The 22,884-nt window shown below is 48.9% G+C and overlaps 1 protein-coding gene across 6 annotated transcripts in view; it reads right to left on the bottom strand.

Moving 5' to 3' along the window:
- Positions 1-1,077: 1,077 nt before the first annotated feature.
- WDFY4 (WDFY family member 4) overlaps positions 1,078-22,884 on the bottom strand; it is a 286,497-nt gene continuing 264,690 nt past the window's right edge. For 5 of the 6 annotated variants that reach the window (XM_038578027.1, XM_038578025.1, XM_038578026.1 and 2 more), the window contains 9 exons: positions 20,613-20,825; positions 17,663-17,810; positions 16,411-16,595; positions 15,242-15,400; positions 10,591-10,770; positions 8,655-8,837; positions 6,322-6,406; positions 2,564-2,675; positions 1,078-1,528 (listed from right to left, as the gene is read on the bottom strand). In XM_038578027.1, the coding sequence (XP_038433955.1) occupies positions 1,462-1,528; positions 2,564-2,675; positions 6,322-6,406; positions 8,655-8,837; positions 10,591-10,770; positions 15,242-15,400; positions 16,411-16,595; positions 17,663-17,810; positions 20,613-20,825 (1,332 nt within the window). In that variant the 3' untranslated portion in view covers positions 1,078-1,461. The remainder of the gene's footprint in view (positions 1,529-2,563; positions 2,676-6,321; positions 6,407-8,654; positions 8,838-10,590; positions 10,771-15,241; positions 15,401-16,410; positions 16,596-17,662; positions 17,811-20,612; positions 20,826-22,884) is intronic. The other variant, XM_038578028.1, reaches the window with a different exon arrangement.

Genomic DNA, 22,884 nt, shown 5'->3' with positions numbered 1-22,884 from the left:
AGGGAAACACAAATCAAAACCACAATGAGATACCACCTCACACCAGTGAGAATGGGGAACATTAACAAGGCAGGAAACCACAAATGTTGGAGAGGATGTGGAGAAAGGGGAACCCTCTTACACTGTTGGTGGGAATGTGAACTGGTGCAGCCACTCTGGAAAACTGTGTGGAGGTTCCTCAAAGAGTTAAAAATAGACCTGCCCTACGACCCAGGAATGGCACTGCTGGGGATTTACCCCAAAGATTCAGATGCAATGAAACGCCGGGACACCTGCACCCCGATGTTTCTAGCAGCAATGTCCACAATAGCCAAACTGTGGAAGGAGCCTCGGTGTCCATCGAAAGATGAATGGATAAAGAAGATGTGGTTTATGTATACAATGGGATATTACTCAGCCACTAGAAATGATAAATACCCACCATTTGCTTCGACATGGATGGAACTGGAGGGTATTATGCTGAGCGAAATACGTGAATCGGAGAAGGACAAACATTATATGGTCTCATTCATTTGGGGAATATAAATAATAGTGAAAGGGAATAGAAGGGAAGGGAGAAGAAATGTGTGGGAAATATCAGAAAGGGAGACAGAACATAAAGACTCCTAACTCTGGGAAACGAACTAGGGGTGTGGAAGGGGAGGAGGATGGGGGGTGAGGGTGACTGGGTGACGGGCACTGAGGTGGGCACTTGACAGGATGAGCACTGGGTGTTATTCTGTATGTTGGCAAATTGAATACCAATAAAAAATAAATTGATTATTAAAAAAAAAAAGGGCAGGGGTCTCTCTGCTGCCTCCCTGGCTGACTTCCCTACGCCTGCCATGGGCAACCCCAGGTCCACATCCTGTGGCTCACCCATAGGAGTGGGCTTCCTGAGCGTGCCCCTAGCTCCCCACGAGCCCCTGCCTGGCAGGCAAGCCTGAGGGAGAGCCAGATTCCACGGAGGAAGATAGGAGGGCTTGAGAAACACTCCAAGAGTGGGGTGGGCTTCCCTGAGGCCTTTTTACCTTTCCGGGTACAGGATGCAAACACCTGAGTGGAAAAGCATGGTGATTTTATACTCATGAGCCCACCTGTGTTTGGAAAATAGTTGCTTTAATAAAATAAAGACAATCCAATATTTCCCATTAGTTCCCAGTAAGCGACCTGATTTTTTTTCCCAATGTAGTAAGCCCTCTGAGAAGGTGAGTTCTGTGAGTTTATGGGCAGCTTGTGAGCCAGTCAGTTTCCAGATCGCCACTCCCAGGCTCCCAGGGGCTCTCCTTTGACAGAGTGTGTCCTTGCACAACCCAAGGCCAAAGTGCCACTGGCCATGGAGTGGCTCAGGGTGTGCAGCCCTGATGGCCAGCAGCCTCTGCCTCCGGGGAGACTCCTCTGCTTCCCGGGCACTGCGTCAGCCTGCATTCACCGGGTGCTGCTGCCGCTCAGGACACACGGTTGCCCACCCTCTCAGTCTTCCTACCCTTCTGCAGACCAGCAGAATATTCTCCCCTTCTCATCGCCGACCAGGAGCTTGATCTGGTTCCTTGGGAAGAAAAGGAATAGACAGGAGTGTTAGAGCAAAGCCCGTGAGTTCTACTTCTCCCAGGAAACTGACACAGGGGGTTCCGTCCTGCAGGGCCTGCACCTGGCCTTCACCTGAGGCAGGAGGATCAGCCGGGAGAACCGGAGAATGTTCTGACCCAGGGGAAGGGGCACTTCTGAACTATGAAGGTTATGGCCTCCCTTATGAGCATGGGGGGACACTCCAAGTTGTCCAGGCTCCAGGAATCCAGGGTGAGGCCCTCACTTTTCTGTTTAGCATCTCCAGGTGGGCCTGCTGTCCTGTCAAAACATAGCCAGATCCCCCAGCCACAAGAATGGCAAGTTTCCCGACAAAGAGTTGGGGCTCTGGACTCTCCATCCCTTTTACCATATCCCACCCTAGCCCACCTCACTTCAGTCTGGCTTCTAGGACACTGTGTGGTTACCACCACGGACCCTGAGCCACCCACTCCAGGGCAGTGAAGGAAGAAGGGAAGCAGCTCTCAAAGGCCCATTGGCCTCCTGAGATGACACCTCCTAGTGTGAGAAATGGATTATTAAGAGTGGGTACCACTTACTGCCACTAGGTAACTGAAGAATAAAATAATGTCTATCAAGCATAGCACCTGACACTTGGCTCTTCTACTTTGGTCTAGAGCTCTCAAAAGTTTTTCGTTTGTTTGTTTTCGTAATGTAGCATCACCACACCAAATATTATTATTGGTACTGGGTCTCAGGAAAAAAGTCCCTTGTAGGATGAAACTACAAAGCCATATACGTTTACCTTTTAGATTTCTTTATGAGTTCATGGATATTTGAAAGAGATAGAGTAAGAACATGTGTGTGTCACAAAAATCTCCTAGGGCCCTCCATGGGCACCTCATTTGCCTCGTGTGCATGGTGGGCTGTCCCAGGTCCCTGTAGTAATGAAGCCACCTCCCAGGGCTGGGCAACTTGAGCCTAGAGCCATGGGGACCTTCCTGGGGTGGCCTCTGTGCCCCCTGCCGGAGGCCCCAAGAAGACAAGCCTTGGTTACCTGGACACGGCCAGAGCTGTCACGGCAGGGCTGGTCTTGCTGGGCTTCCCCGTCAAAGCCAGGCTGACATCCAGCTCTCGACACAGGGCAAGATTCTTCTCCCATCTGTGACCTGTGGGAATCATGCAAGAGAATAGTTAGGAAAGCCGAGTGGCCGCGCACACGTGCAAGTGTACACCCACATGCAGGGTCACAAACACATACACACATATTTATATTTGTGGTCAGCAACTTGTTAAATTGAGGGGGGAAATATATTTAATCTTGGCCTGTGCTGTTGCAAAAGGGGCCAACCCAATTTAATTTGTAGGCTGTGATAGTTACATGTGCTGACGTGCTGCGGTATCCATTGTGTACCAAATTGGATTTGTGTATTATTGCTTTCTAAATTGCATGCCTAGTTCAGCAAAATTGTTCATCAGTGTTTACTGGCTTTATGCTTAATAAGATGCCCCACAATACCTTGCTGCCAGGATGTAATGCAGCCCATAATTGCCTAGTAAAAATAAATTACATGAAGTCGGCATTATCAACTTATCTAAATCCTCTCACGCCACAACCAATAATTAAATGCTGAGAACGTTTTTTCAAAAAAAAATATAACACAATGATTGTTACTTCACTCATTTTAATGACTGCATTTGGGGGCAGACAGTAATTCCTTCAGCATGGAGTGGTGAGATGGAGAGACATCAGCTGGGCCCCTTGGAGGCCGGGCAGGAACGGTGCCGCTGTTCCAGCTATGCCACGATGGCCTCTTGTGTGCACACACAGGCCTGTGCTCTGGGAAATGTATGTGCCTTCTATGTTTGTGCAAAAGTCCAAGCAATAAGCCCTCCCAAGCACTTCTCATGTACCAGATTAAGTTCAAACCTACAGGGTGATTCCTAAAATGAATTGTGCTCAACTGGGTTGGTCCTTGCTTCAAATGACAAATAAATGAATTCCAGGCAGAAATTAGATTACCTCCGTACACAAATGCAGCATCCTTAATATCTTCAAAGATCTCCTTTCTTGTCCCTTAAGACACCTGAGGGATGCAGTAATATACACACCAACAGGACACATGTGTCATGTCCCTGTGTCATGCCCAATAGTGTCGCTTTCCAGCAAAACAGTTTTGAGCAATCTTATGAGAACCACAAGACCACCACTGGGTTAGGTTTGTAAGCCTGCACATGGATTTGCTATCTCCTTACTGTGGCCCAGTCTGGTTTTCATGAATGTGTCTGTGCCCTTGTGTCATTTCACCTGAGTCCCCCCTTGAACTGTGATCACAACCCCAACACTCCATTCTGTTTGGCAGTAGTGACCTCAGGCACCGTCAGGACAAACAGCAGGAGAAGGACATGGACCTGGGCCTGAGGGGACTCCTGCCAGCCTGAGACCGTCCTACAAGCTCCCTAATGTCATCAGCTGTTATATTAGGGGAGAAGGCTTTACAAGCCTGCAAAAATTGTAAGGACGACCTGCCTTTTTGCAAGCCTTTTGCTGAGTGGATTCTTGTGTATGTCCTTTATTTCTGTCCTCATGTTAGGATGTACAGGAGTACCTCCATCTGGCACAGGGCGAAGTGAGGGACAGAGAAGTTGTTGGGGACAGAGCCAAGTCTAGAGCTTTGGCATCTGCTTTTTATCTCACTTCCCATTGCTCCGGACCCCACTCCCCAAGAGCGCGGTTTCAGCACAACTGCTGATCCTGAGTAGAAACCCTCAAATACACTGGCACTTCCAGAACCAGCAGAACGTCTCTGAGGTCACTTTGTTCATCTGTCTTTCCATACAGTCAGCATCCATTCATCCACTTTTTCCTCATTGGGCCTCCATAGCTTCAGAAATGGGCAGTGGAGCCCCAGCCTGAACTGGCCCACTCTCATGCAGGTGCTGCACAGAATGGTTCACAGGCAGGCTGGAGAATCAGGATCCTGGGCTAGCTCTCTTCTAAGTGGGTGGCAATCAGGGAGGAAGTTTGACCTCGGCTCTCTCTCCAAAGAAGTATTTTAAGTTTCTTAGAATGCACAATTCTTTTTACTCCAAGATGAGCTGATTCCTTGCAGTCCCAGAGGACCCTTGAGACACTAGGAACAATGAAGTAAATGTGAGGTCACTGTGAGGTCATTGCTCTGGGTCAGCCCATTTGGCAAGTGTTCCCAGATGGCATTATTTTGAAGGAAGAGATTCTCAGTGCAGAGCCTGGGGCTCAAGATGGGCTGATCAGATATCTGTGTATGCTTGTATGAAGAAAGAACCAGAATCAGATGACTAAATGGCTCGAGGAGGGGTGAAGTACATTCCAGAAAGGAACTAGCTGAAAATGGCTACTCTTCAGAAAGCAGCTCTCAGCCCTCTGGAGAAGTTTCTTCCATGAAAGATCGTGGGTCCTAGGAAGCAGAGCAAACCAGAAGGACTCAGGATAATAGGAGAATCCACACTTCATGGTAACAATGTTTCCTTTCATCATGGGCACCAGGAAAGATGCCTCGGTTCTGGGCCAAAATCTTTGATGAAGATGGAGCTGAGAAAGAAGGTTCGCTGCATTGGAGGAGGTTGGCGGGACCACTGGGGCAGCTGTGGTTGGAGAGAAGGAGGGGATAGCTTTGGTGGTGACCTTTGTGCCTGTAGCAGGGGGAGGTGCTGTTGACGGTGATGCATGGCGGTAGCTGTGGTGGAGGTCAGTCTGGCAGCATGAAGGCAGTCTGACGTCTGTTGTGTCTGCTCTCACTACTACAAAAGTGAGAACTGTAGTAGTCATGTGCTTCTGGGTAACTGGGCAAGTTACTAAGCCTCTCTGTGCTTCAATTTCCTTATCCTTCACATGCGTGAGGTAAAATATACCTCACAGTGTTGCTGTGACACATAAGAGGAAGTATGGCAAGTGGGCACAATGGAAACCGCTCCTGGCCAAGTCCTCTCCTTCCGAGCTCTGTGATGGTGGCCAAGGTGGTGGCAGTACCAGTGGCCATGATGGCAGAAGGGAGAACAGATTTTTCTTACTTTAGTCCCATCTGCCACAACCCAAAGGAGGCTCTGGAACAGTCGTTCTCTTACTTTGGTGCACACCACACTTACCTGGGGACCTGTTGGATATGGAAATTCTAACAACACCCAATCTTTTCCTGGGGTATAAGGTAGGAACAGGACTCACGTCTACATTTTTAATAAGGCTCCTGGGTGGTGCTGATGCAGAGGACCCCCAGACCAACTTTGAGCAGCCTGCCAGGGGGAATTGGGGAAGTTGAGCCAGGATCACCAGGGCAGGCTAGGCACTATGGAACCACTTCCTCTCCCCAGGCATACGGCAAGGCCCCTCCCTGGCCCCTCCTCACTCCTGTCTGCAGCCTGGCTGTCCAGTCTAGTAGGTATTTGGACCCAGGCCCTAGGTTGGGAAGTTTGGCATTGAGGAGTCACACAGGTAGATGGAGAACATCAACCCATGCTCTGCAAAGTGTGTCCTTCCCTCTCGCCATTCAGAAGCTGAGGGCTCCTACAACCACCACCACTGTTCACATGTCCAAGGAGCATCCCAGAGCTTACTGGTCCCTGCATGATGGGACCAGGATGCAATAGGACTTCTCCATGATGCTTCACATCCCACCAGCAGCTTGCAATAAACTGTGCTCTGTCTCCCCAACTTGGCAACATCCAGAGAGACTCGATGGTTTCCCTGGGCTCTGTAGCCCTGAGTGCAGCTACAGGAGGGGAGAGCAGAGGAAGACCGAGCAAGGCAAGGGTGTCTTGCACCCTCAGTAGGGTAGGTACCTCTAGGGCTTGGAGGTTGAGCTGAGGGCTCCTCTGGTATTGTCAGCCCGGGAACAGATGTCTTCATGTCCTCAGTCCTCCAAATCTGTCCAGAAAAGAGAAAAGGCCATGACTGGGGAAATGATCCTGTTTGTAGCCTCGGGCCCATCCCACTCCTCACATCCAAGGGACTCCAAGGGAAGAGGTGGGAGCATGGTTCCCTTTCACCTCTAATATTAATGTATTCTCTGGGAAAAAATCACTTAGGCTTCAGCAGAGCATAGTTGCAGCTTGGATGGGCTCACTTGGCACTCCCGTGACCATGGTGCATCAGCCCTCAACCTCTTAACTGTAGGGGTGAGACTCAGCAGCTAGCTTATTGTCATTTTACTTAGCTATGCCCTCTCATCACACTGCCACCATCCCCAGAGGCCTCCCTCACCACTCAGCAGCTAGGCCTCTCTATCCTCTGTGTCTGGCTCTGGCCCTAAGTCCTCCTGTGAGTGTCCTCAGGCTGACAGCATATGGCTTCTCAGTTGCTGAGTCTGGATGTTCCATAGCCAAAGGACAAGGACCACCCTCCCCTTAATGCTTCTGTGAGTTCCACATCAGGCCTAGCACAGCATTGGGCCATCCCAGGAGCTCAATTACCATCCTAGATGAATGATGCTGAGTGTATGAAAGACTCCCACCCATGACTTGGGGGCCTGTGAAAAATGCATCTGCTGCTCAGCCAGCCCAGGCTCCTCTGACCCACAGTGGGGACCGCACCCCACCAAGCCCAAGCCTTGCTGTCTCCTCATGTTCTGGCTAGTCCAGGATGCCCCACGCTCTGCAGAGACCCTGTGCCCCTCATAGCCCTCAGAGAGGACATCGTAAGGGGCCCTCCTCAGCCTTGTCTCCTCTGGACACACTGGCCCCTCAGCTGGCTTAGCCTTTCCGTATGCTGTGATTTTTCCTCACCCTCGGGACTCAGCTATACTGCCGCTGCCTCCCGTGTCTCTCTGTTAGAGATAAATCCAATCTCCCTTTGGACTGTCACCATATATTTATTCTACAAGTATTATCTCCATGATTATTCTCAGATTAGGGGCATGGACACCTGGCAGGCAAGGCCAATTTGTAGCCATGTTGGCACACTCAAGCTTTCATAAATATTTGTAGAATGCAATGGGCATTTTCTTGAATACCTTGTGGAATTCAGTTGATGTTTCCTTTCATAAACTGTGGAATTCAATTAACAGTTTCTTGAGTAAGCCTCTGAATTATTTCTTATCTTTATTCATTCCTTCATCCTTCCTGTCAGTCTCAGAAAAATTACCTTGTTCATTTTATGCTAATCCTCATACTTCAGTGTTTCCATTTCTTTCTCTTCCTAGTTTCTTGATGCTTACCCTCTCCATGGCCTTCCTCAGAGGATCCATGGCACTCTCTGATTATCCTGGTCAGATCATGCATTCTCTGTCTTCTCTTCTAGAATATGAGCATCTTGAGGGTAAGGGCCTATTACCATTCATTTCTGTGTCCCTTATGGCTTGTATGAAGAGTTTGGCACAGAGCCAGAGTTAGGTGGATGGATAGATGGATAGGTGAACAAATATGTGGGTGGATAGATGGATTTATAGATAAATGGATGAGTATGTGGAAGGATAGATCATTGGACAGAAGGAAAGGAATGAAGGAAGGAAAGAAGGGAGAGGTAGAGGGAAGGAGGAAAGAAGGAGGGAAGAAGGAAGGAAGGAAGGAAGGAAGGAAGGAAGGAAGGAAGGAAGGAAGGAAGGAAGGAAAGGAGGGAGGGAAAGAGAAAGGGAGAGAGAGAGAAGGAAGGAGGGAAGGTAGAGAGATAAACAGTTGGGTAGGTAGGTAGATGTATTATTGGATGAACAGATAGGTAGATGAAAAGATAGATGGATGGGAGGATGGATAGATGGATGAATAGGTATAGAGAGAAATGGTTGGATGGATTAGTGGATGGATGGATGGATGGATGGATGGATGGATGGATGGATGGAGAGATGGATAGATGGGTAAGTATGTGAATGGATGGCCCAAATATTTTTCAGCACTGAGCTATGTTTTTGTGCATTTGACCATTCAGCTTTCACATCTTGTGATAATAAGTGTTTATTTCATTACATGAATGTATGTGTATATAAAAGTATATATATAATTTGATTGATTGATTGATTGCCTGGAATGAGCTTTGCCTTTGCCCTCACTTGTTGTGGAGACCTCATCTGGTATGCTGCCTGGTTTCAAATGCAGCCTATAGATTTAGACTCTTGGAGGAAGTGAGCAGAATAGAGAAAAATACTTTCTGTACCATGCCTTCATTCTGCCCAAGACACACCTACCCGAACCATGCCGTCTTGACTCCCAGTGATGATGACATGGTTTGTGTCCCATGCTGGCCCCTCCATCACATAGCAGCAGGTTATGGCTCCTTCGGGGCCCCAGGCAGTGGTGATGCTGGCCAGAGGCTGTCCGTTGACATTCCACAGAGACAAGTGGGCACCCGCACAGGAGACAATTGTTCCCTGCAGTGGTGAGAGCTGAGGTCACTCCATGCTAGTCATGGCCTGCCCACCCATTACCTGCTCACCCAGGGTTTATGCAGTCAAGCAGCCTTAATTTGGTATCTTCTGAAGACTAATCAGGGTAATCCAAGACCTGACACTCACTTCTTCAAGGATGACTCATAGGTCTGCTGTATTTTCATGCACTGTAAATTCCTGGCCATTTTCATATTGCAATCAGGTGTTTGGATACTGCTTTCTCTGACACAGGCTGATTGGCTCACTATTGGAGCTCCTCCCACAGCCCTCTCCCTGGCCATTTACTGACTGGCATAGAAGACCCAGCTTGGAGATTGCCCCTGGCTCTGGACATGGGACCTGTACCTGGCTAGCCAGCCCTGTAACCATAAACATGATCTGGATATCACCTGGTGGAGGGCAGAGTACAGAGGTTTGAATGATGGTATATGACTCATAAAGTTGAACAATGTCCCTCTGAAGGGAATTTCTGAGGAAAAATATCTCCATTATTGAATCTCCTATAACATTTATGTCCAGAATTTCCTTCTCAAGTTTTTGTCTATCTTACAGCCAATGGTGTAGTGGTCACTGTCACTGAGGACTCATAAAACTAGCTGGAGCCATGTCTTTGAGCCTTGCCCTAACCACAAAAGGGATGTAGGGAACTCAGAACCCATCCATAGCCCCCTGGGCTGGGCTCCACCATGTCTCTTCCTGAATTGTTTGGTACAGAGTCTGCTTGAGGCCAAGGACCATGTATGGTACATCTTTGCCCAGCACTCAGCACTGGGCTCCCAGCAGGCACTCAATTAGTTTCAGGACAAGTTGAAGCCAACAAGTTGTTGTCCTGATATCAATCTTCTCTGAGGACATTATTCTATATGGGTTTTGTGCTCTCTCAGATCAGAGCTTGGTACCTTTCCCATTACATTCCCCCAATTCATCCATCCACCCACCATCCATCCACCCATCCACTCTCTATCTGCCCATCTACCTATCCTCCCACTAATTCACCCAAATATCCATCCACCCACAGATCTATTCATCCATCCATCCATCCACCCTCTATTTGCCATATAACATTCATCCTGGATTCAGGCCTACCTGGAGACCACTTTTGACTAAGTTGGCACCAGGAGCCTTCTTCATCCTCTCCCCTTCCTTCTATTATCTCCTTGACCATTCTATCCATGCGCTAAACTCCTAGGGTTTTACTGGAGCAGATGCAGAGGCTTGGAACCTTCAGGGAACTCTGTGCCCTATGATGGGGATTCCAGCCTGGGAGAAACTCCACACTGAGATTTGGATATTTCTCTAACTCTTTCTCTCTTCTCTCTGTCTCTCTCACATGCATATGTTCTGACAGGCTCATCCATGGTGGCCAGCATGGAGGGACAAGTAGAAACACTTCCTGCTGTGGAGACCAAAAGCACCTGCTGAGTTAACACTGATTTGTAGTCAATGGCTGAATTAGTCAGTCAAGCCCAGCAGATCTCTTACCAAAGCCAACTGCATGCCTGTGCCAAGACAGACACTCCCCACCACCCCCACCACCCTGAGGGAGAAAAACAGAAAAGGAAAAAATAAAATCTAGACCCATATGTTACGCATGCTGATGTCTCCACTCTGCCTGGGTAAAAAATACTCCATATATCTGGGAGCTTCTCAACATTCTTGGGTGGTCAGTCTCTTCCCCTGGGTATGGCACCAGGCTACCAGCCAGGCTCCCAGACATTGAGAAACAGGGCCTTACCGAGACATCACTGATGGCAAGGGCAGAGATGCCCTCTTGGTGGGTAGGCAGGCGGGCCACGTGGGTGAGGTGGTCCAGGTCCCACAGGATACAGGTACAATCTTGGGAACCACTCACCAGGAGGCTGAATATGACCGATGCTGCCAGGCATGTGACAGCCTGTGTGTGTCCATACAAGGCCTAGACACAAGAGGCAGTTCCACAGGTTATGAGAGGGACCCTCAATCCAGCTATCTGGTGAAATATCCTGACCTTCCCCACAGGAGGAAACAGATTCAAGGTGATTCCATGATTCCAAAGTCTGTGGTATGTGTGTGCATGTTTTTGTGTATGTGTGCATATGCATCCATGCTGGCTTCTCAGTTCCATCCATTTCTGGGAATTGAGGTCCAGCTAGGGAGGATCAGTCCTTTTATCATAAGTAAAACAGAGGCCAGTAGTTCCCTCTTGCTATGTGCTCACCTACACCTGACTTTCATCTAGTCATAAGTAAGGATACTGATTTGCCAAGTGTGGCATTCGGACCAGGTACATAAGCATTATCTGGAAACTTGTTAGAAATTCAAATTCTTGGGCCCTATTCCAATACCTACTGAATCAGAAACTCTGGGTTTGGGGCCCCAACACGGGTTTTCACAAGACCTCCAGGAAATTTTCATGCGAGTTTGAAGATTATACCAAGTGAACCTCGGAAACAAACATGCCTCTGTCCACTAAAATGGGAGGAAGGCAGGGAAGTCAGGTCACAGTTTAAAAAGATGTAAGTTTTCAAGTGTAATGGGTCTGGGTTCATAGCCTATCTGGCCATATGGCAGCAGGTGACTCAGGGCCTTGGTCTTGGCTCTCAGGTTGATCTGGGTGGGGTCTGGCCTGATTCATAGATGGCCATGTATCCAGATAGGGCCAGAGGCCTTGCTCCCTGAAGACACATGCCAGAAGGGTCGGGGTGGCCTGATACCCCCAGGATCACTGCTGCTGGCAACGGTGTGGTTTCCATCACAACTATCCCAGAGCTGCCAGGTAAGCCTGGTGTGAGGGCTGCCGTGTGCACATGTGCCACCATCCTCTGGAACAGAGATCCTTCTGCAGAGAAGTGCAGAAGTAGCATTCTGGAACATGATTACCCTGGCTTACCTAGTAGTAAACCTCCACCTGCAGGACCGGTGACTGCTCACTCATTTGGGTCAATGAGGCTGAGCATCATTTTTCAAAGCTGTCACTTTGCCTGGTCACAGCCATTAAAAGTTTTGCCAGGGATCCCTGTTTGTTTTCAATGGAACCTAATGTGGCACCAACCAGATGGTGCTGGCAAGGTTCTGGATGTGACCCACAGAAGACTATCTGGGTCATCTTAGCAAATTGGAAACTGTCTAAACAAAGAGAAAAGCAGAGGCTTTGATCAGAGCTCTAATGACTAAGTTCTGACCACAGGGGAAATGGTGACTCCAAAGGGTGCAAGCCTGAGGACCTGGGAGTAAGGGCTGGGGATTCAGAAACAGAAGCTCTGAGCCCAAGTGCCTACATGTGCTGTCTGTTAACAGAGACAAGTATGCTTCATTCTGAGGGGAGGCTCTGGAGAGTTAGGGGGACCAGCCTGAATGCAGGCACTGCCCACTGAGGTAAGGCTCATTGTCTCCCTCCTGGAGGCACTCAGCCCCCCTTATCTGGAAAGGCTGGGGAACTCAGCAAAGGAGGACAGCAGATTTAAACATGTTCTCTACTGGGTCTTTTGTTTTCTCAGAATGCAGTAGTCCCCCTTATCTATGGGAGATATGCACCAAGATCCTCAGCAGATGCCCGAAACCACAGGATGGTACTGAACCCTATGTCTACTTTGTCTTTTTCCCTACACATACTTATGAACAAATAAAATTTATAAATTAGACATAGTAACAGATAAACAGCAGTAACTAATAATAAAATGGCATAGTTATAATATATAATATGCTGTAATAAAAGTCATGTAAATGTGGCCTCTCTCAAAATATTTTATTGGACTGCACTCACCCTCTCTGTGATGATGTGAGTTGATGGCATGACAGGAGGTTAATGACATAGGCACCGTAACGTGCTGTTGCACTACTACTAACCTTCTGACAATGAGCCAAAAGGGGGAACACCTGTTGACCACCTGTTGACCACGGTTGACCTCAGGTGACTGAAACCACGGGATGTGAAACCAGAATAAGAGGGGGCCTGCTGCAAGTACCTGTCTACAGAGCCAATTAAAATAACTTCACGATGTCATCATACCTAACTAAAGCAGCAAAAAATAAAACAAAATAGGGGATCCTGGGGTGGCTCAGTGGTTTAGCGCTTGCCTTTGGCCCAGGGCGTTATCCTGGGGACCCGGGATCGAGTCCCATGTTGGGCTCCCAGCATGGAGCCTGCTTCTGCCTCTCTCTCTCTCTCTCTCTCTCTCTGTCTTTCATAAATGAATAAAAAAAATCTTAAAAAAATAAAACGAAATAAAATCCTCTGGAAATAATTGCTCATGCTGGACACTTGTGAGATGGGCACTCTTAATTGTGGATAGCACTGGAAAGCTATAGAATCACTATAGAAAGCATTATGTCTCTGCCTGGTAATCCTACTTCTTGAAATTTATTTTAAGGAAACTATTAATCAGAAGCAAACAGCAATCTATATAAGTTGTTTTCTGCAGCACTATTTAAAATAGTCAAAATTTGGAAGTAATGTAATTGTCTAGTTTTAAAAGAAATGGTTTATTAAACTGTGGTGCACTGACATAACAAAACAATTGAAATGTAATTTTATGGAAATGGAATAATATGGAACAATTGAAATGTAAATTATAGAGACTGTGGAGAAGCAGAAACAATTTGATAGGCTGGCTGAAAATAGAATAAACATATCTACACAGTATCAGAACGGTATAAATATGTATATCTGGGGATGGCGGTCTGCAACAATGAAAGCTTTTCTAGGGATTAGAGGGAACTGTTCAACTTTGAAGAGAATTTGAAATTTGTCTTTAATGTAATATCTTTAAAAAAATAAAACACTTAAAAACACTGTTTATGAAACTATTTAATGATGACTTTGTCAACGGGTCAGGGACAGATCCCCTTCACCGAGACCACCCCTTCGCTGGTAGTCTGGGGGATCCCCAAGGCCATGTGAGCCCTATAGGTAATGATGACATGCTTTATTTTGCCTAGGAAATGAAAGCGTGTGGGATTCCCCATGCCTTTTCCTTTTGATTTATAACTAAGAGAAGATGATGAATTACATTTTTATGCTGTCAGTACTGGGGCTTTTACAGTACATCTGCATTTCTAAAAGGAGCCTTGGAGTAGCAGTGGGAGGCCACCTCCCCATCCCCCAAGACCAGCTCCACAGTCAGGCTGGATCTCAGGCCATCCCCAGAGTGGTGCCTGGGATAGGGGAAGGGTCCAGAGAGAAACGCACGGTCTCTTCACTTAGGTACAGAGTAAGAACCCAGCCCCCTGACTGCAGTTCGTGGAAAGCAGCAAGGAAACCCAGAACAATGTGAAAATGTGAAAAGGCAGGGCACTCCAAGGCTGGCTTAGAAGGACCTCCCAGGAGAGTCTGGTGAAGGTAGCCTGCCCTTGGCCTGTACAGCTCCCTCCAGCAGGAGCCACTGCTCTGCACCATTAATCAGCTCCCTCAGCATTGACTGATGGATTCCTTCACTGCACATTCACTGAGTGCCCGACATGCGCTGTGCAGGTGCTGGGGATGGCTTGGGAAGCATCCAGAGAAATCCAGAATCGGTTCTAGTGAAACATGTTCAGGTTAGGAAATCTGGCCCGTGGTGAGTTTTGTATGATTAATTTGGGTTTTCGTGATCTTGGGTCTATATGGCTAACTAAAATACAGATGCAAAAACAAACTGCGTTTTAGCGTTGGAAGTGTACTGCAGTGGTATTCTCAGGCAAGTTCAAAGGTGCACAGGCAGGGAGCACGGTTTAGACTGACCTAGATTAAAATGCAAACTCGCTCTTTCCAAGCTTCAGTTTCCTCCTGTGGAAGCGGGAATAACAGTGCCTGCTTTACAAGAATAAAATGAATGTATGGAGTCTTAGGTAAGCAGTGGGTACACTCTGCTTGGTATTAGATAGAGCAGCGGTGGTAACTAAGGCAGGGCCAGAATACAGCCCCCGCCCCTCTGCTTTTGTTCTACTCATGCACATCCACTTCTGTTCTGAAATAGCCTTTCAATTTCTGGCTCTAGGGCAAGTCACTTTCTTGCAACTGGTTTTTTTCCCCAGTAAAGTATGGATGAAAACAGTACCCACTTTATGGGGTTGTTGAGGAGGTAAAATGAGGCTGTCGACCTAGAAGTGTGCATGGCACATATTCCAAAATGTTCTCCAGTGCAAGGAAACTGGTTTCACTGGCTCAGACACACAAGTGGTGTCTCTCACTGAGGCGTGGGTCTCCATGGAGGCACCTGCCCTGTGGGCTTCTCAAATCCACCAGGGGCATGAAACCGTTGTCCTCTAATAGTGCAGAGCCACGTGCTGCCACCAATGCTTCACTGTGTCCTCTGCTCCTGAGGGAGGCAGGGCTTTCCACGCTCAGGCAGTCGGACCACACTAGGGTACTGTACCCACCCCAGGCAACACACCCGCTCTGGGTACCATCTCCACTTAAGCCACCATACCTGCTTGAGGTGCAGGCTCCTTGGGCGGCCTTTGGCTATGCTGAGCTCCCACACACACACCACAGTGCTGGCTCCAGAGGTGATGATCATTGTGGGGGTTGGGCACACAGTACACAGACAGCGGCCCCAGGCAGCCAGGTTCTCGAACGTCATTATGATCTATAGAAGACAAGTGGGATGAGCACTGGTGCCCTAGCCAGCACAGGGCTGGGGGCCAGAACAGGGTGACAGAGAGGCAAAGGCAGGTCTGGATACTGCTGGCCTGCCTGTGTGCCACAAGAACTGGGGGACATGTCACTTGTTTAGGAGCTGGCTCAGGTGACAAAATCGCCAATCTCCTGGCTGTCTCTGCCTCAACAGATGGAGGCCAAGCCCGTTCCCATAGATCTCACACTCTAAGGAGTGGGGAGAGACAAGTGAGCTGGAAGTTTTGGGGACATTATGAAAAGTCCTTGTGAACACAGTGAGCCCTGGGAGGCCGACTCAGCCTGAGGAGGTCAGAGACAGCTTTCAGGAGGGGGTACCATCTGGGACTGGTCTCTGGCTGCCTCAGGAAGGGGTAGGAAAGGCTGGGGGTGGGGAGCGAGAGCTTGTGGGCAGGGAGTTCATGCCATGTGATTGATGGGTGGGAATTAGGGTGGGAAGGGAGGGGGGCTGGGAAGGGATCCTCAGAGGCTGCCAGGGCCACAGCAAGAAGTGAGGCCACTGGATGGCCTAAGTCAAGGGTTGAGAAAAAGTGACCAGATGACTCGCTTCTGGCACCGGCTGAATCCTCAGGGACTGTCCTCTGACTCTGAGGCAGGACCAGGGCCAGAGGAACCCTAGGACTTCCCACCCAGGTTGAGCAAGAATCTGAGTGGTCTTCATGCAGCTGAGGGACCTGTCAGTGGCAGAGATTGCTGTGAGGTGACAGCATGTCCCGGGAACCTGCAAGCTCTGCTCCTTAGAGAACAGATCGGAGGCTTGGCCCATGAGGGCCCTAAGCCTAGCCACACAAACCCTCTCCCTCCCAGGCAGGGGGCACAGCCACATGGAGGCAGTGGGGTGTGGGCAGCTGTGCCTGCCTTGGACTCACCCATCTCCTGGCTGTATCTGCCCCAACAGATGGAGGCCAAGGTCCCTTGCCTGCCCTGCATCCCGTGCCTGTCCCCGTGCCCCAAGCCACCCACCTTGTCAGAGCCATAGTTCCCCAGGCAGCAGCTGAAGTCATCAAAGCCCCAGCTGAAGGTTCTGTTCCAGAGAGGAGGCAGCAGCACCTTGTTCTTCTCCACGGCCAGGATGGTCTTCTCGGTAGGGACAATGTGGCCAATGGCTCCCTTGGGGGATTCTGAACCTAGAGAGAAGAGGTACATATCTACTCCCCAGTTAGTATAGTTGAGCTTACTTACAGTCAATGGAGAACACCCCCAACACTCACTGGGCCCAGAGAAGAGCCATGGCCCGGTGACCCAGACTGGCAAAGCACAAGCCTGGGCTGGAGCTGCTTGCTTGTCGAGGCACCTCACTTTGGGGCCTCACTCCAGGGGCCATGTTAGACCCTGGTCCTTAGCTGGGTCCCCTGGCCCTTGGGTCCTCCTCTGCTTTAGCACACACATGAAGCTTGCATGTAGCCGTGCATGTCTTCGGTGTCTCTATGGGCTGATGCTGGAGGAGGAGTGGCTGAGGCTATCTGGGCAGATGGCACAAAGCCACAGGAGCCTTGGGGGGCTCTTCCCTTCCTGCCTCTCTCAGGCACCTTATCTAGCAGGGCTGGGTGCGCCAAAGGCACCGTTCTTGGATGCGAAGGGAGAAAAGGGACCCACCACCAAACCCCAAACCCGGAATGTCTTTATGTGACTCCAGAATGTCACCCCATGTAGTGGGATTTCTCAAAAGCAGTGCAGCCCACAGGTGGCACAGACCTCAGAGTTCACACACACAGTTTCTTGAGGAAGCAGTGGGGCTGGAACTCCCACAGGGTTGTCTGCCCCAGAACAGATGCTCTTGACTAGGGACTGTAGGTCTGCCTAAGTGATCGGGGGCACCAGTGGCTGTGGGTACTGAGGAGCAGAGGTTGTGATCCTCCCTCGGGAAATCTCGGACTCCCCCACTTGGCTTTGGAGGTGAGCAGGGGTGTGTGTGTGCCAGATAAAGAAAGAGAAAGAAAGAAAAAGAGAGATGTGTGTGTCCACACATATGTGAAGGAAAGAGAGGAATGTGTGTCTTAGACAGACAAGTGAGTCTGCCTTGATCTAACACAGGTAGTTCTGGATCCTTCCAGGGCAGAGGCCTCCCCAGATTCCTGCTGTGACCAGAGACACAGCCATCCAAAATCAGACCCCAAGACCCTGAAGGATCTGTACCCATGAACCTCCCAAAGAACAAGGGTCACTGAAGGGACAACTCTGACAGGGTGCCAAAGAAAGCAGACCAGGTAGTCACCTTTGACTGTGACCTGGGATGGCTTCAGCGCCTGCAGGTTGTAGAAAAAGGGCTGCGGGTGGCTGGGCAGGCTCGCTGGCACGACAGCATCCTTTCCAGGTGAAGGCTTGCCTGCAACGGTCCTGGCTGGATGGGGTTTCGTAAAAAGCTGGAAAAACAGGGGACAGATGCAGACCACATAAGTCGTCAAGGACAGAAGGCAGAGCTTTAGCGCCACCTGCAGCCCAGGGTGTTATCCTGGGGACCTGGGATCGAGTCCATGTTGGGCTCCTTGCATGGAGCCTGCTTCTCCCTCTGCCTGTGTCTCTGCCTCTCTCTCTCTGTCTCGAATGAATGAATGAATGAATGAATGAATGAATGAATGAATGAATGAATAAATAAATAAATAAATTTTTTTTTTTTTAAAAAAAGGACAGAAGGCAGAGGAGGAGTCTCCCTCATGTAAGTCACAGCGGCACCTGTGCCCCAATTTGCTGCCCCAGCTGGGCTCGCTCCTGAGTTCAGCATCAACAGAACAATCAGTTGCAACCCTCAGCTGTTGCCGATAAGAGGCTTGGGGCTCAGCGGGGCAGCCGCTTTCTCCAGCTCATAGAGGGCCACTGGCACAGGTAGCCCCCCTGGCTGCCAAACCGTCATCTTCCCCATGCTGCCGGGGACCTCATTGAGGAGCTCCTGGGCCCTGGCCAAGCTGCAGCTCATACCATGGGGTCAGGATGACCCTCTTCACACTCCAGATCACACATCTCCCTCCATTTGCTTGAGCTATTTCTCCTATTTTTCCCCTTTCCCTTACAAACCCCATTAGTGGCCTTTCTTATTTTCATTTTTCTTAGATCTCTGCTGTCAAACTGTCCCTAATGCCAAACTTTTTGCATAACCAGGCAAAACATGAAGTGCAAGGCTATGCTGCTGGCAGAACCTTGCTGCTGCCACAGCTCTCCATCCTCTCCTCTCCCCACCTAGGCTGTTTTTTCCAGCCATCAGGCCCATGCCTCCGCTCCTGGATGGAAACATCCACTGGGTGCCACAAAGGAGGGGTGAGAGCTGGCCCCAGCTGGGCACAGTGGCAGAGGTGAGGCAGCTGGTGGAGCGGGGGTGGGGGAAGGGTCACAGCAGCCGAGGCTCCATGAACAGCTCTTAGTCAGACACTGGACTACTAGGAAAGCTGGGTGGATGAGCAATGCAAACAGAAATCAGAAAGGTTATTTTTAAATGAGCATTTAATAAAGAATGTCCCTCCTCACACAGAAGAATGACTAAAGAACCACAGGCTGGGAGCCTGACACAGGTTCAGCACACACAGCCCCTTGACAGCACAATGCACGGTCCTGAAGTATTTTAATCCTGCCTCTAGGTAGGGATCACTGGAGGAATTCTCATTCTGATAATTACTTAGAAATATTTTTTGTAGGGATGTCTGGGTGGCTTAGTGGTTGACGTCTGCCTTTGGGGTGTGATCCCAGAATTCCAGAATCGAGTCCCACATCGGGCTCCCTGCATGGAGCCTGCTTCTCCCTCTGCCTGTGTCTCTGCCTCTCTCTCTGTGTCTCTCGTGAATAAATAAAATCTTTTTTAAGAAAAGAAATATTTTTTTAAAAGCTCATATGATACATCACCAAAGAAAATCAGAATCTAAAATTGTGTGCACTCTGCAAGCACACTGATGTGACAATATTTTTGCTCATGGACATGGACTGTGAGTATATCACCCAGGACACAATTGGGTGGGGGCAACTACTATTTTGAATTATTTAATTGCTTTATCTGTATTATTTCATTTCTTAAAGAAATGAAACTATTAGGCTGCCCAAACTTCCTTTCTGAAATTCAATCTTTTCTTCAAAGCCTTCCCTGGCCAAACCCACACTTTGGATGTCCATTCTCCAAGTCACCCCTAGGCATTTCTCACATTCTCCTCCCCTGGGAGCTGAGCAAACCCAGAGCATGTCACATAAGACCAGGTAGAAAAGATGTTACTAGTTTTGCATTGTAAGATGAGCCCATCCAAGCCTCATGGTTACTGCTGCCCAAGATGGCCCTGAAATTGGCTGGGCTTACGCATTCATTTCCCAGCATGGCTCCTGACTGCTTTTGGCTGAGATCCCAGCCCATGTGGTCATGCTAGTAGCCCAGATGGCTGTCCTTAGGAATAAAACCTCTCCACACTGAACCAAAGTTCCAGGGTCAACACAGCTGAGATCAGTCAAATAAGTGCTCCTCCTTGCACACCATTCACCAGGATGTCATACACAAACACCTAGACTCACATCGCTACATGACTATCCTGATGCAGGATGGAGCCAGTGGAGCAAAAGGCCCACGTGGGACCCCCATCAATTTCACCAGGAGCCCCGGGGGCAGAACTTAGATCCTCTCCCACCTCTGCTGATATGACATAGGCTTTGGGGCCAGCCAGATGGGGCTAGAGCTCTACCTCTGCCATCTGCTAAAGTGCAATTGCAGGCGAGTTACCTATTCAGCCTCTCTGAGCCTCAGCTTCCTGATCTATAAAAAAAAAATAATCCCTATACCCAGAGCTTATGAGGGGATTCAATGAGGGAGGCATACTAGTAAGTGATATTTGTGGAGTGCCCATCATACTGCAGACACTTCCAAGCACTTGATGTCTCCATGCGTTGGCTCTTTACAACAACTCCCCAGAGTAGACACACATATAAAGAATTAAATCCTGTGGATTTACTGTAGTGTCTGTCACATGTATCACAGGGGAATGTAGTCCTCATCATTATCATTAATGACGTCATCACCCTCATCAACATCGGATGGTAACAGAAGGGTAAGCCCTGATGTTGAGGGGTGTAGGGAGACTATTACCCCTCCTCAGTTCCCTTTTGTTTCTATCCGGGAGAAAATGTCCTCACTCTCACTCTCAAGCTCACAGTTCACACACTCTTTTGAGAAAGCAAGACCAAGAACATGGATGCTGTACCTGTTTGGGTACCTGTCCAAAGTTGCTGACAAACCCCAGGATGGTGCTCCTGATTAAGGGGTCACTGATGCTGCTGAGGTCCATTTTGTCACCGTAGAAGTAGGGGTGGAAGGTATTAACAGCTTCCACCGCCGCTGACCCCTGCTGCTTGTACCCAAAAATGAGGTCGATCCAGTGGTGGAGGTTGGCACTGACAAAGTCACTTTCCAGAGCCTGGAACCAAAACCCAAAGATCATGAAAAATGAAGGCCTCTCTTAGACTTGTGAGCCCTCTTCACAGATCAGGAGGGGGCACACGTATCAGGATGCTGGCTCTGCACAGGGAAGATGTGATATTGCACTCAGCTTGATGAGCACTAAGTGAGCAGAACATATCGGCCACCTAATGACCATCTAATTCCTGTCTCCAGCTAGTGGGAAAACAGATCTGACTGCTCCCATCACCCTAGCTCATTCACTCTGTGCTATAACCAGGAGGTTCAGAAGATTTGTGTCTTCCATATCTAAACGGAAGACTGAAAATAAGGTGTTGGGGTCCTGTTGAGATCAAAATAAGAAAAAGGGAGAGCTGATTCTGATCAGAGATTCAGGTGGTTGAGACTAAGTGTAGGAGTTAGGAGAACCCATTCTGGAGCAGGCTGGACTCCAGCACTACCATGGACGCTCCTTAACATCTCTGTTCCCCAGTTCCTTCATCTTCTTTACCTACAAGTTAGGGAAAATAATTATACCTTCTTTGTGGAGATATGTGAGGTATGGTCTGTGTTCATGCCTGGTGCGCAATGAGCTCCATGTAAAGTTAGCTACACTGACTACACTGCACACCTACTAGGTGCCAGGCACTGGCTTGGGGTTTATGTGTGTTATCTCTTCCCATTAACACCATCTTCTGCTGATAGATATAATTGCTCCACTCCTGGGGCAGGTTCAGGTATGTTTTTGAACCTACTATCTCAGTCCCCAACTCCCAGGCCTCAGAATCCCTTCGGGGCTATCCAACCTTACTAAGCACATCTCACTGTACCCAAGTACCTAGAAATTATTGACATATTGGCTGTGAGGCCCTTTCTTAGTGATCTCTTAAAGGAAAAGGGTAGAATCTACCTTTGAGGTGCAGCACTGTCCCCAGGAATGTGAGCTTCTTTACTGGGGCACTTATGTTCAGTCCAGAGTACGCAATGGACAAGAGTATTTCATCTGCACACCTAAGGGGTAAGTCTATGATGACCTTGAGGAACATTCTGCCCACGTGCAGGCTGCTGTCTCCAAGGAAGGAGGACAGGAGAATTTCCAGACTCAGCCATGGAGACTTACTCTGAGCTTAAAGTTTCCACGTGACATCTAAACCTCACCCCACTCAGGAACACAGCTCCCATTGTAAGCAAGTAATATCTGCCTCCAACTAAAGGTGACATCTATCAGGAGACAGAAAGAAGGGTAGCAGAGGAGCCAAGCATGCTCCATCCTTCATGGATACAGGCCAGTTGAATTACACCAGCTCAGATTAGGGTACCCAGGTTGGCAAAATGTCCCAACAGTTGCCACCCATGAGCAAGAGAAAATGTGGGCCAGGGTTTGGAATATGCCAGTTCACCTGAGAAACGGCACCTGTTTCTACTAAGCAGAGCCCAACTTCAGGACTGTGTTCTGAGACTCAAAAACATACATTTGGGATTGTCGAAGCACCACTCACTGATCCTCTGGGAGGACATGGGCCTATAGAAGTCAGGTCATCTATGCCACATTAGTTTTTTTGAGGCATACGGCCAAAGTGGCTTCAAGAAGCCACATCTGGGTAATGCCACAAGAGTTGTGATGAAAGGCATGGTTTTTCCAAGCCTACTATCTGGCCTGGAGCACAGCTAAGAGCCTTCTGTTAATGTTTTTATTAAAGCACTTGCTGGTGACTGCAATAGCAGAATGGTCATATATCAGGGAAGACCATAGGCCAGGACATCTGACCCTCCCTCCAGGCATTTTTTCTACTCTTATTACCAACACATAGCCCATATCTTTAAGCTCTTCTAGAGTATCTTTTCTACCTCCTTTCTTTAGATGAAGCCTGGCTCTCTCCTGAGCCCCCAGTGGTGGCTACTTGCTGGGTTACATGCCATGTCTTAGGGCCTAGAGGTGGTGTTGGTATCTTCCTTGGTCCTCACTGCCACCTCCAGACCATTGTTCCTCTACCTTCTTGCTAAAAGAACAATACTTTGCTCCTCTGTAGTTCATGGAATTTAACTCTAGCCCCCCTCCTCATCCACAATGCTGCCAT

The sequence above is a fragment of the Canis lupus genome, chromosome 28 (assembly GCF_011100685.1).
Source record: "Canis lupus familiaris isolate Mischka breed German Shepherd chromosome 28, alternate assembly UU_Cfam_GSD_1.0, whole genome shotgun sequence".
Classification (NCBI taxonomy): domain Eukaryota; kingdom Metazoa; phylum Chordata; class Mammalia; order Carnivora; family Canidae; genus Canis; species Canis lupus.
This window is presented reverse-complemented; position numbering and strand designations above follow the sequence as displayed.